Below are 12872 nucleotides of genomic sequence, written 5' to 3' on the forward strand. Positions count from 1 at the left end.
AAAATCTTGACATTTAATGATTGCTATGGAGATTTTTAAAGATTTCGCAGAGTCTAACTGATTGAGAGCTTGTAGATAGCATAACATACTTGTACGTAGATCTTTTTTATTAATTAATAGGTTAATGTAGTTGATTCTTAATTTTATTATCATTGATGTAAGGGTATTTATTTCTATGTGTTTATACAACCGCTAAGAAGTGCGGCGTAGCGTATTACCTGCAAAACTGCACTCGATTAAAATACTACGTTACATAGTCAAATGGTACTTGATTCAATATTTTGATCGTTAGATACATATATAAATAAGCACTTTTCTGTTATTTAATGATCGGGAAGTCAATAGTTACTTAAGTTGAAATATTATATAGCTATATTGTTCTTAAAAACAGCTTTGAAACCAAAGATTTGCTGATATTAGCTATTTTTAGAAGATTGAATTGATTCAATTTTTACAAATTAATAAGAAATGAATACTGCTCATTAAATCTTAAGGTTGCTGTTGCTACATTATTATAATAAATCCATGAATATTGTCAAAGATAAGACCAAGATTGAGACAAGAAATCGTATTCTTAAATCATTAAATAATCACAATCACATTTTGTTATCAGATACCAGTTTACCAAATATTACACACCAAATACATTAAGTTTATAAATAACAACTGCTTCGGTACTGGAAACTGTTAATAAACCAGGAAATTATTGTATCAAGGGACAATTTTAGTTAAGTCAGCTTTTTATGTCAAAGTTTCTCTTCAAAGCCGAGAAATAAATTTCGATTATTTGTATAACATTGTAATTCTCATTTCACAAAACTAAACTAAAAAATAGATAAATTTACGCAAGATAAAGAAGCAGTAATATATAAATTATAATTGCTAAAGTGGTTTGATCAGAAAATTTAAATAAATCATCAATTCAAGTCTAACGTTACTTGTTTGTTGATATTATTTTCTGTTAACTGAGACGACGAAGTGTTTGGAAGTGCATAGACCTTATGTAAAGCTTTGTTATAGTATTTTCAGGCAAAGATTATTGATGTGTATCGCACTCTGTGGTTTAAATTCAAAACGAACCATGAGAGAATTTACTTGGTGAAGAAAGTAGCTAACGAGCGGTATTAATTGGGCTTATAGTTGCCCTAGGTGAGCTCGTAGTTTTACTGTTTCCACTACCACCGTTAGGAGTAGCTCCTCCACCACTGCTACCGCCGCTGTTATCACGAAGTTGGACTATTAGGATTATAATGATGATTATGATCAGGACTAAGGCTAGGGCCAGGCATATAATCTTTTTCTATAAAGCATTAAAAACATTAACTTCATCAGTCGCGATTACGCAACTAAAGATATTTACGAGTACGTGTATACTTTTCGAGCTGCAGATTGGTATTTGACGGCCTTTTTGACATCTTCTTTAGCGCTACAAATAAAATCTACTGCATTAACGGTGTTATGTTCTATGTTATCTATCATTTCGCCTTGACTTTCTACCAACATTGCCATATCTAAAAACATCTCATGAAGTTCCTGGTAATTAAACGCAAATTCGTTGTTACGGTGTTACCTTACCTTTAGGATAGCTTAATAGTACTATAGTAGTAGCTAATATGAAAAATATCAATACAATATTTGTAGTGCAAGGTGAGATAAGTAATGCCTTAACGTGATTAATATTTCTGATAGTTTATTACATATTTGATATTGACTGTTATTATGTGAATAAATAGTCGTAAGGTGATTCAATTTCTAGCTAATGATAGTTGAACTACACAGCATACATACTTAGATTAAGTATGAGTAATAGGTTAAAAATATTTAGTGATAGAAAAGCTATGTAAGGAACAGCTAAGTTCGACATGTCTCTCCTTGTAAGGTATAATAGTAATACTGTTGTTGTTTACAAGTTAGATGGTTCTTATATAAATAGGAACTTTTTGAGTTAAGTTGAGTTGTGAAAAGTTGTAGATGTGTCTGCGCTAATAAAAGTTCTATCTTTAGGGTACTTTGCTGTGTGCATTTAACGTTTAGTAAAAGAGCGTTTAAGTCAATAGTTACTTATAGACTTTACGTTTCCTTCGTTGCAGAAGTTAAATCGTGACATTCGTTTATTTCTTTCTGAGAATTCAAAGTATGCAAATGAAATGTACTAATAATTCAGTGAAGATGTTGTGTAAGCAAACCTTAATACTTTTCTCTAAGTTCATAATATCATTATGTCTTGCTTCAATTGCTTCTAGTGCTTGCTTCGCATCTTTAGTATCGGTTATTACCTACAGAAAACATTGTCCGATAACATCCAAGAACTATCGGTGAATACTGAGATGTCTTCTTGTACTAGTACAGTAAATACCGTAATAATGTAAGTACCGCTTGTGTAAAAATTTCCGGGTTTCCACTTTCTAGCATGTCTTCAATTTCTTCGTCTGTCGTAGGTTTTCCAGCTGAAGATAGCAGAGATTTTGTTAATTGTAAAATATATTTAGATTAGGTTATACGATTAATATATGTTCTTATCAGCGTAGGATTGTATAATGCGATATTTGTCATACTTATTTTTAGCTGTCTCTTTATCCTGTCTTTACACTTCTCTCTGTAATCATTTTGAATTTTGTTGTATGTCAGCATAAGATTAACTAAGCGATGAGAAAGTGCAGCATGCTGTAATATAAAGAAAGTAAATTCGATTATCTCCATGCGATAAATTATTCGGGCATTTCTGTTCCTGATGATAATTACAATCGCTATACATCGTCTTAATACTTTGTTAGTTTGTTAAGATAAAAAAGACTACCTGAGTTCTTTTGATTCTGGCTTCTGCTGATTGTTCTTCCGTTCTTTCTATGTTGATTTCGATATCTGTTTGAATTCATAATTAAATCTGAGCTTAATCTACGCTAATTGAATAGCTTTAGTAATGTAATCCAATAAATAACGCTTCGCGGGGTAATTCAATCTGCACTTATCTGTTGTAATTTGTTTATAGTGCGAATATATACCTTTAAGACGGGCTCTTACGCGATTAGCCTTTAGCTTAATGGAATTCATCGCACTTTCCAATCTTTCTTTATCTTCTGTAATATTTATAATGCAATATCAGGAGTTAAAGTTGATTTACATTAATATTTGACATGAGGCAAAATGAGCAAACCTTCAGCCATTTTCGGAGCGGTCAAAATATGAGTATGCATTTTTTCCACATGGGCAACATCATTTTCAATTGCACTAAGATCTTGTTCTATTATTTCAATCTGTATTTTGCATCGTTGATGACTGTAATTAGTATCTAATTGAAGTTTATTAAGTGCAACATAGACTACTTAAAAATCAAATCTACAATAGTGCTGATATTGCGTCATTCAGGTTTAGATATATACGTATGGTGTCATCGCTATGAGATAAGGTACAATGGATAAGAAATTTTATAGTAAAAAATGATAGTTCTACGCAATGGGGGATTTGTAAATATCGGAACAAAATTGTCCTCGATATTTTTATTAAATGTAAAATGCAACCGTGATTTGACGTCCGTTGAAAATGATACTGCAGAAAATAATGCTATCTTGTTGATCCCGGTAATAAAGAACGCTTTGCTCAATATTTTAAGAAGACTCTAGAAATTTATATATTAATGGGAATATTCCCTTTATGAAAGAAATCTAATTGAGGAGTTAGTTCGGTTAATGAGCTGCAGGATATGAGTGAAAAGCTCTTACTAAGGCACTTACGTAACATAGACCGTATATTTTGATAATTACATCTGTAGAACTTCGATTTCTGTAGCAAAATACTGGAGGTTATTTGCACGGAGTTGTTAATTGAGTTCTTCCCGTGAAATGTTTTACTAGCTGTTAAGATATGACTGTGTACTGGGTAATAGCATCAATTAATATTATCAGAGCTCTTATTCTCACGGCATAATGGAGGTAGCTGCCTGATATTAAGTTAAATCAAATTGGGCAAGATATACCGTTGAAATGATTGCAATGAAAAGGAGATGGTATACAGTAGATGATGTGAATTACTTAAATTAAAAACCTCTTCGTTTGGTATTGAAGTCTATATGAGCATTAGGTTTCGGAGAATTGAAGAGATTGGAATTAAACCGTTGTATACCGGTACTTAATTTATTCAAAGGCTTCCTATTTTGTCTTTTACTGTTACTGATACATGACGAAACTGTACATATATGCGAATGTAGTATTATCATGTGTAGAATTGGTCTTTAATTTAGAAGCAGATAATCGGATATGAGCGTTCAGTTTGGGTGTTATAGGAATGAGAGGCAATGTTGCGAATAGACAAATATAATATTTGATTCGTTTTACGTAGGAAATGAATCTTTTTACAATCTATTTCATCTTGTAGTTAAGCTTTTAAGATATTTTTGCAGTTAAATAAATTCGAAAAATATGCTTAAAGTTTACGTACTATGTAAGAAGCAACCATAATAATTATCGACATGCACACATTATAAGTTTTCTACAATCGAGATAATAAAAATAAATAATGTGATAATATATCATGTGTAAGAATTATAACTACAGCTAAAAATATTTCGAATAGATTGACTAAAATGTTGCATGGATGACTCTTATACTATATTATGTTAGCTAAATAATACGATAGAAAGAGGTAAGATAATACTGATGTATAATAGATTTTATGGTAGCAAGATTCGTGTTTAGGGACGTATTTACAATCATTACCTCTTTAAAGAAGTCATCCATAAAACCACCACCGCCAGGTGTAACATCAACCAATACGTCGTCAACGACCACTCCACCGTCATTGTCATTATTTCCAAGTTGTGTCTGATACGAAGAGTAACAAATTATGAGTTGATGTCGCTACATAAGTTAAGCTATAGTTTCATTTATTGGGAAATTAACGTACGATTTATCGTTTAACATTTATATATATAAATTAGCAATCGGATGTGTAGCCTATGATAATGAATTTTATTTATTATGTTAAGCACTATGTATTAGAATTCTATGCAGTAGATCATATCCAGCACTCAGTGCTATACTGTACTGTAGTTTACATACACATATATATATATATATATACTGTAATAACCATAGGCTGTTACACCGTGAGTGCGCTATGCAGTTTATGTAGAATTAGTGTACCATGCATGCAGTATATATGTAAGTGAAAATATAGACCCAACCACTTCGACATAGAATTGATTTTTCGTACACTTCGCTGAAACTACTGGAGTGAAGTATGCAAAAAAATCTATGTTGAAATGTTGGATCTAGCTAGTACCTATTACTATCTTCGTGATACTAAGGGTTAAATATGTGAAATATTACATTTATTGATTCCACTACGTAAGTAAGACATGTTTGGAATGAGTCAAACGAAAGTAAAAATAACTACAATGTTATAATGATTAAAATAGTAGTGTAAGTAGAGCTAAAGGACTTAATGAAGTAGTGTAATGATCGATTGTACCCAGGAAAGTTAATTAAGTGCTATCGAAAGTAAACGACGGTACATATGTGTATACGCTATATTAAGTACTTGGACTACGATTAATAATAAGTGCTATATTACATATTTTTTGTTATTGATAAATCTTGATCTATCGTAATATAAAAAAATTAAAAAATTTATACGCGTATTTCATAGCTAGAAATGAGATAATAAAAGATTCGTAAATAGTGAAGTAAAATAAAATAAACTTAAGTTCATGGCATATATCTATCAACAAGAAATTGATTTCAGAGTAAATGCAGAGGAAATTGGTACAGTATGTGGCGTTACTACGTAATATTGTACGAGGATATACGAGCTTGTATAATGATGTCGATGCATGTACAATAGATTGAACGGGTCTATGTCGCCTCGATGGCACTGTACCTCTCTTATATCTGCCAGTCTATCCCTCATAGCTACTGTAGATGATTTCGAGATGATTTATGATACAGCCAATAGTTATTAAACTGAAAACGTCCACTTTAACAGGAGCGTCGCTTTGCCTGTACTATTTTTTTTTAAGGTGAATTCGTTTCTTTTGATAAGGCTAGATGGTTAAAAATTTCCAGTTCAACCTAAGAATAATTACAGTTTATGGATTGTTTAATACGACATACAGTATTTGACAACCGTGTACGGTTTAAAGTTTGCTTTTAGTCCATTCCAATAGTACCATATGTATGTTGGACTTTGTACGTAATTGGAAAATTCTGAATGAGGAAATTTCTTATTCAGTTGTAAAGGTGCATGCGATATTTTTGTCTTTTCACAATAAATGATTCCTGTCGGGAATTGTTGCTTCTTAAGAGAAAAAATTTACTTTCAAATAGTAACTACGCATATAGTTATAAAGCTTAACCATTCGTAAATGATAAAATTATATTTTATATTATGTTTTTAACCTGTCTTTATAAATTTATTCGGTTGAAAAATTAATACTTGATAGTGATCGCAATGCTGTATTTATAATTTCCACAACAAAGCACAATAGACTCAGAAATAAATATACAATTATACTGCGCGTTTGTGGCGATTACGTAGAGCCATATATTTAATCACATAAAAGAATCTTTTACTTGACATGTCTAGGGAGTAGATTGCACAATGTAAATCGAAAATAGTACAGTACTTGTATTGTTGTATTTATTTTCTGGTACAGCAGTACTGTACCAGCGTACTGTACAGTGTACTGTACAGTACGTACTACTCTACAGTACAGTACTGTATACTGTACAGTACAGTACAGTACAGTACAGACTACAAAATGTACTGTACAGTGTACAGTACTGTACAATGCACAGCGGAATAACGGAACTGTACTGTACAGTACATTGTACAGTACAACTGTACAGTACAGTACTATACAGTACAGTACAAAGTGTACTACTGTACTGTAGTCCCAGGCACCTTTTATTACAGTGCAGACTACAGAACGTACTGTAGTGTACAGTATACAGTACTGTACAGTAGTGTACAGTACAGTATAGCGACTAGATAGTGGATACTGTTGACGTTACAATCAAAGAAAGAAATACAGTACTGTACTGTAAATAAAAGAAAAAAAGGGGAAAAATTTCTTTTTTTCTTTTATTCATTAATTAATTACTAGTACTCTACTGTACAGTGTACAGTAGATGCCTTCGCTTACAGTATAGTACAGTACAGTACAGTACTGTACTTTGAGCACTGTAATGCATCATTTATCCACAATTTCCATGTTTAATTAATTAATTACTATGGTGCAGTTTTCGAATTACTGTAAGAGTTATTTTCTTACGTTGATAATTTTCCCTATTTTAAATTACCGGTAACTACTGTACACTCAGTGTACAGTACTGTACTGTATAGTACAATACGTACTGGTTTTGATACTGTACTGTATATTTTCAAACGCTGAGAAAAATTTTGTAACACCTGTACTGTACTGTACGTACTGTACAGTACTGCACACTGAACAGTGAACTACTTTACAGTACTGTACTGTAGACCTGACGTGAACAGCGGTAATGCACTTTTTTACAGTACTGTACAGTACAGTACTGTACTGTAAATGTAAAAAAGTACTGTACAATATTTGTACAGAACCTGTAAAATTACTGAAACACATACTGTAGTACTGTATGATCAAAAGTCAAAGTCGGAGCGGAGCCTGAGAGCGCGCGTAAAGATTTTTCTTCAAATTACTGTACATCACCGCTCGTACAACAGCCAGTCTATTGCTGCAAGAAATTTACATTAATTCTAGGATCCGATAGGTATCTGAGACTCATCGTCATGTTAACCGATCATCTTTGAATTATTTTTATGTTATCCATAGGGCTATAGCTATAATTAACGTAATAAAGATAGTTTTTCTTATAAAGGGTTACTTTGAACTCATATTTTATATTGGTTAACTTTTCACTTTTTGATTTCTATCAGATTTTTTGAAACTGAACAGACGACACAGTAATGGAACAATCTTCTCAGCAACAGGATACGCAAGTCCCTACTTTTAAGGTTATTCGACAATATTGTAAAGTGATAAGACGATAGTAAATAACCAATAGTAATGCTTATTGATATGTTATTGTTAGATTTTATAAAGTCTGTCATTGCGATAGATTCTATTAATTTAATTTTTAGTATGACGTGCTATTGGGCTTGTACGGCATCAGGCTATTTTTTGATAGTTGTTATAGTAATGTACTTTGTATAGGCGCTGATATTGTTCTTACGATATGTTTACTTCGTATTTACAACGATTTAATAGTTGTTTCATTCGGTAATATAATGGAATATTACTATATTTGTCTTACGGTTTTACTTCTGTAGTATTTTGATGGTGCAATTTTATCAGTGTATAGTCGTATGAAGTTTAGTATTCAAGAGTTTCAAGATGTTGCTGTGTAAGGTATTGCAATACTAATGTGACAGTACTGCATGCCGATTTCAACCTGAGGTGCACGCACACTCTATCAGAATACGGCTAATTATAAGTATCAATTAGTCGAAACTCCAGCGCAATTCACTGATGGACATGTGCTAACTTTTAGATTATTTAGCTTAACTGTCGCATTTGCAAGATATATTTATAGTGAAATGAAGCTTACCATGTAGCATCCATTACAGTATATTTACTTTACTATATTCTGTAAACGTAAGTATTTGAAACTAAAAACTATTTACTTGCAGTTGGTACTGGTTGGAGATGGAGGCGTTGGTAAAACTACTTTTGTGAAGCGCCATTTAACGGGAGAGTTTGAGAAAAGATATGTAGGTTGGTATTAACATCAGATGCCTTTGCTACTTTTGTTACTGCTTTTTTTTTTGAGGTACCTTGCATCGTACACAACTGTACAAGTACTATTTTCTTGACTTTACCGTATGAAACTTTTAAAGTTAAAGAAATTTTAATCTTTACTATACCCTTCATTGCACTCTACGTGCAATGTATACTTGAATTAGTTGAATATACGGCAATAGCGTAATAACGTAGTGTAATTGCTAGTTTACTGTACAGCGCACTGAAATCTGATCATATACACGGTGCATCTTTTGATGAAGTGTAATTACATAAATCGCTACTTGGGTGGTGGGTATCTCGACTGGTATATTCATAAAGTTCTGGTAGACTATTGAATCATTACATGTAATTGTCGTCTATATCAGCTTGTGAAAACGTATGGGTGCTGTGATGGGAAAGTCTGTTTAGATGAATTGAATACTTTTAATTCATCAAAAATTAGTACAACTATAGTCTTTCATCTGTAAATATATTGCCGTTGATTTATTTATTATAAAACGCTTATACTATATTGTAAATAATGATTTTGAAAATTCGTAAGTATTTTAGATTCGTTAAAGTTAGAACTGTAGACTTGAATTGATAGCAATCCCATCATCTTTAGAAAATAAAGTTAATTTAAGTACTTCAGTAGATGTGAGCACGTAATTATGATTAATATGGTGGGTTCGTATCAGGATTTTTCATACAATTATCTTCCGATGATGCAGTTTTATAGCACTTCATTTGCAATATTGGTTTAGTAGCTTAAATCATTTATCTGTGGATAAATTATTGACCTACTCTCGTGTATAAAAAGGCCTTATTTGATTGTTTAAAAATGACAATTCACCCTCATAGCATTTTATCATGATCATCTTTCTGATTGTAAGCCTATAGATTATACAATTTGTTAAGATTGTTTTGTTGTAGAAATTTTATCATATTGTAAGATATTGTAATGATAGTGTTGGGTAAAGTAGTTAATCATTATATGCCAGATTTTGTTACTGTCATTTACCGTAAGCGCAATATACACTGCCTAACATGTTACGTATTACATCAAATAATGATTAATTACTGAAGGTTTAGAATATAGGGAGGATTAAGATAGGGGACGATATGTAAAATAACGGTGAATTATTACGATATGAAGCAAATTAGTTAATTTAGTTCTATACAGATGCGTCAACCATACATTGTGCAGTGGATATAATATTTATGGAAGTAGTTTCAGCGTCTATTTTAGCGAAGGATACAGTGACAACGGGTCGTCCCTAAATTTAGATTGTCTCAAAAGGCTAAAAATTTTTTCTGTATTTAAGGTAGTGTGTTATTACTTAAGCTGAATTAAGCTTCCATTTAAAGCCACACTAGGTGTAGAAGTGCATCCGCTGTTATTTCACACTAATCTTGGACCGATAAGATTTAATGTTTGGGATACGGCCGGTCAAGAAAAATTTGGAGGACTTCGTGACGGTTATTACATTCAGGGACAATGCGCGATTATTATGTTCGATGTTACCTCTAAAATGACTTATAAGAATGTCCCGAATTGGCATCGAGATCTTGTTCGTGTTTGCAATGAAATCCCAATTGTTTTATGTGGTAACAAGGTTGACGAAAAAGATCGTAAAATTAAGGCCAAACTGATAAATTTTCATCGAAAGAAGAATTTACAGGTTAGTGGTGTATCACTAATTCGTGTTTGTGGTCTTGGTTTAATGTGGTAGATTTCTTACGTGAATTATTAAAATTTAGCTTATGAATATATTCTGTATTGTTGGGATGATATCGTTAGTAAATTAAATAATGTTAGGGTATAATATTAAAATCAGTAATAATTTTTTACCTCAGTATTACGATATCAGCGCAAAAAGTAACTACAACTTTGAGAAGCCGTTTCTTTGGCTTGCACGAAAATTGACGGGCGACCCTAATCTAGATTTTGTCGCCATGCCGGCATTGGCGCCTCCTGAGGTGCGTATGGATCCTGCATTGGTCAGTCAGTATGAAAAGGAGTTGGTACAAGCTCAGTCGGTTGCTCTTCCGGATGACGACGATGATATTTAGAATTATTGGGTAACTCTAAGATTGCATTCCAGATTACAATGCAGCTAAATAATTTTGTAATAGAGATTTCGTTAAATTAATGTACCTAACAAATTACTGCGAAATATGTGAAGAGCTACAGTACCATCTTGTAATCCCTTTACAAAGCTAAATTTTCGTAGCTCAAGGTTATCCTAGAGATCGAAGCTTTCAGATTCGTTATTGTATGATGAAGTTTTGGCGTATATCGATTTTGGTATTGAAATATACATGTTATATCCTACGATTAAGGTCAACATCATTTATCTAAAAACTTTGCCGAGTTTTTGTCTAATTCGTTGGAAAAGATACCTTTATTGAGTTAATGTGACGACCGTTATATACTCATGCAAAATGAAATTTACAGTAGTTTTGAGTGTTATTGGTTAAGTAGTAACAGTAATTGAAAGTAATAAAAAAAATCCGTTTTACACGGTTTTGACCAATCGCATATCTGCTTTTAAATGAAGTTAAATTTGCTAATCCTTGAGAATATTATCATTAATAATGATAATAATTAGGAATTACTGTCACGATATAATACAGTGTTGTAGAGATACAGATATACAGTTAACTTAAAGGAGAATTTATCCCAATCTAAAATTTTTGATGGCATGCACCTACTGAGTTACTGATGGTAGGAATTACTAAAAAATTGAGGGAAGTAAAGCTGCCGTTCTTTCTAAAAATTTCTAATACTGTATAGAGAACGATAGATTTACTTCCTTTTTTTGCTGTACAGCACTAATTTTCTTTTTGTTGTCTAACTTGTACCTTATCAGAGACTTTAGCGCGTGTTACGCATAATTTCGAATGAATTAATTAATCAGCTCTGTTTGCCCATTGAGTTCTCACCAAAAATTATATTAATTTTAATTTTAATAGCTTTAAATTAATTAATTGATTAACTATGAAGCATAAACTATCAAGTACCACTGCTTCATGTGCTGTGCAAGTGTTATTAGCCTGACCTTAACGCTAGAGGCAAAAAATTTTATACCTTTGCAATGTCTAGACAATAGTGAATTGCATCGTAGTGAGACGTTAAACTGTGCTGTGCTACACGTGTACTTGCCCATACGTACAGTATTACCCGATCTTTACTCGGTACAGTACTGTATCGCGGACTACTTCGACGTACGGAAATCTAGTGGTCATGATCAATCATGATACTACTACAGTAAATCTTACCGTCAAGATCTAATTAGTAGTCCATGGTACTGTACAGTATGCTGTTCTGTACTGTACTGTACAGTGTACTGTACACTGCACAGTACGTTGTGTTCAACCGTACAAGGTGTACACTGTACAGTACAGTAAGTCTTTCCCGGTGATTACTGTACAGTACAGTACTGTACTGTACTGTTCTGTACAATAATATACTGTACAGTACAGTACTGTACAGTATGACGTGGACAGTCACGACCCCGGACGCCCAGTGGACCCTGATCATACCCTGTTGACAGTAAAAGAAAAAGAAAAGAAAGGAAAAAACGACCGCAGTAAAACAGTGCTTGCCAGTTGCCACGCTTAATCTAGACTCTTTGAATTTCAGCTCATTTTTTGGCTCATTTCAGAAGTACAACAGCCGACAAGTATACGTTTTACGTCTACTGTATTTATCGTAGGTAAGTTGCATCTGAGAAATATTTTATTTTAAGCCAATACACAGCATCTGCCACGGATTTTTATTTAATTTATTAATGAAAGATTTGATCATGAATTCATGATGCATTACAGTAAATTTACAAGTGTACAGTAGTACTGAGTACTGTATACAGTACACTAGTAGTGTGTGTATGTATAATAATATATATATATATATATATCTAGTACGATACATTATAATACTAATCTCATCATGCTTTGTGCACTAGCTGTAGCTGTAACTGCAGACTGCACTACACTGCAGTATTCGAAATGAAGAACACTTTTTAACAATGTAATATTGTACTGTCGCATAGACATAGTGTGTATAATATCATATAGTACTACTGTACAGTACTCGTTGCATATCAGTTCTTAT

The 12872-nt window shown here is 32.6% G+C and overlaps 2 protein-coding genes across 2 annotated transcripts; one reads left to right on the forward strand and one right to left on the reverse strand.

The window, feature by feature from the left end:
- Positions 1-1111: 1111 nt before the first annotated feature.
- On the reverse strand, positions 1112-5904 carry TRIADDRAFT_66399 (syntaxin 1.1; the record flags this gene model as incomplete). The annotated part of the gene is made up of 10 exons (XM_002115161.1): positions 1112-1300; positions 1375-1533; positions 2187-2276; positions 2374-2447; positions 2556-2664; positions 2798-2862; positions 3003-3077; positions 3155-3254; positions 4713-4817; positions 5875-5904. The coding sequence occupies 10 exons, from the start codon at positions 5902-5904 to the stop codon at positions 1112-1114; spliced, it is 996 nt and encodes a 331-aa protein (XP_002115197.1).
- A 2037-nt stretch (positions 5905-7941) lies between these two features.
- Positions 7942-10828, forward strand: TRIADDRAFT_50649 (uncharacterized protein; the record flags this gene model as incomplete). Its single annotated transcript, XM_002114998.1, has 4 exons — positions 7942-7989; positions 8665-8749; positions 10124-10437; positions 10613-10828. The coding sequence occupies 4 exons, from the start codon at positions 7942-7944 to the stop codon at positions 10826-10828; spliced, it is 663 nt and encodes a 220-aa protein (XP_002115034.1).
- Between the last annotated feature and the right edge of the window lie 2044 nt (positions 10829-12872).

Source organism: Trichoplax adhaerens, genomic scaffold, assembly GCF_000150275.1.
Source record: "Trichoplax adhaerens TRIADscaffold_9 genomic scaffold, whole genome shotgun sequence".
NCBI lineage: Eukaryota > Metazoa > Placozoa > Uniplacotomia > Trichoplacea > Trichoplacidae > Trichoplax > Trichoplax adhaerens.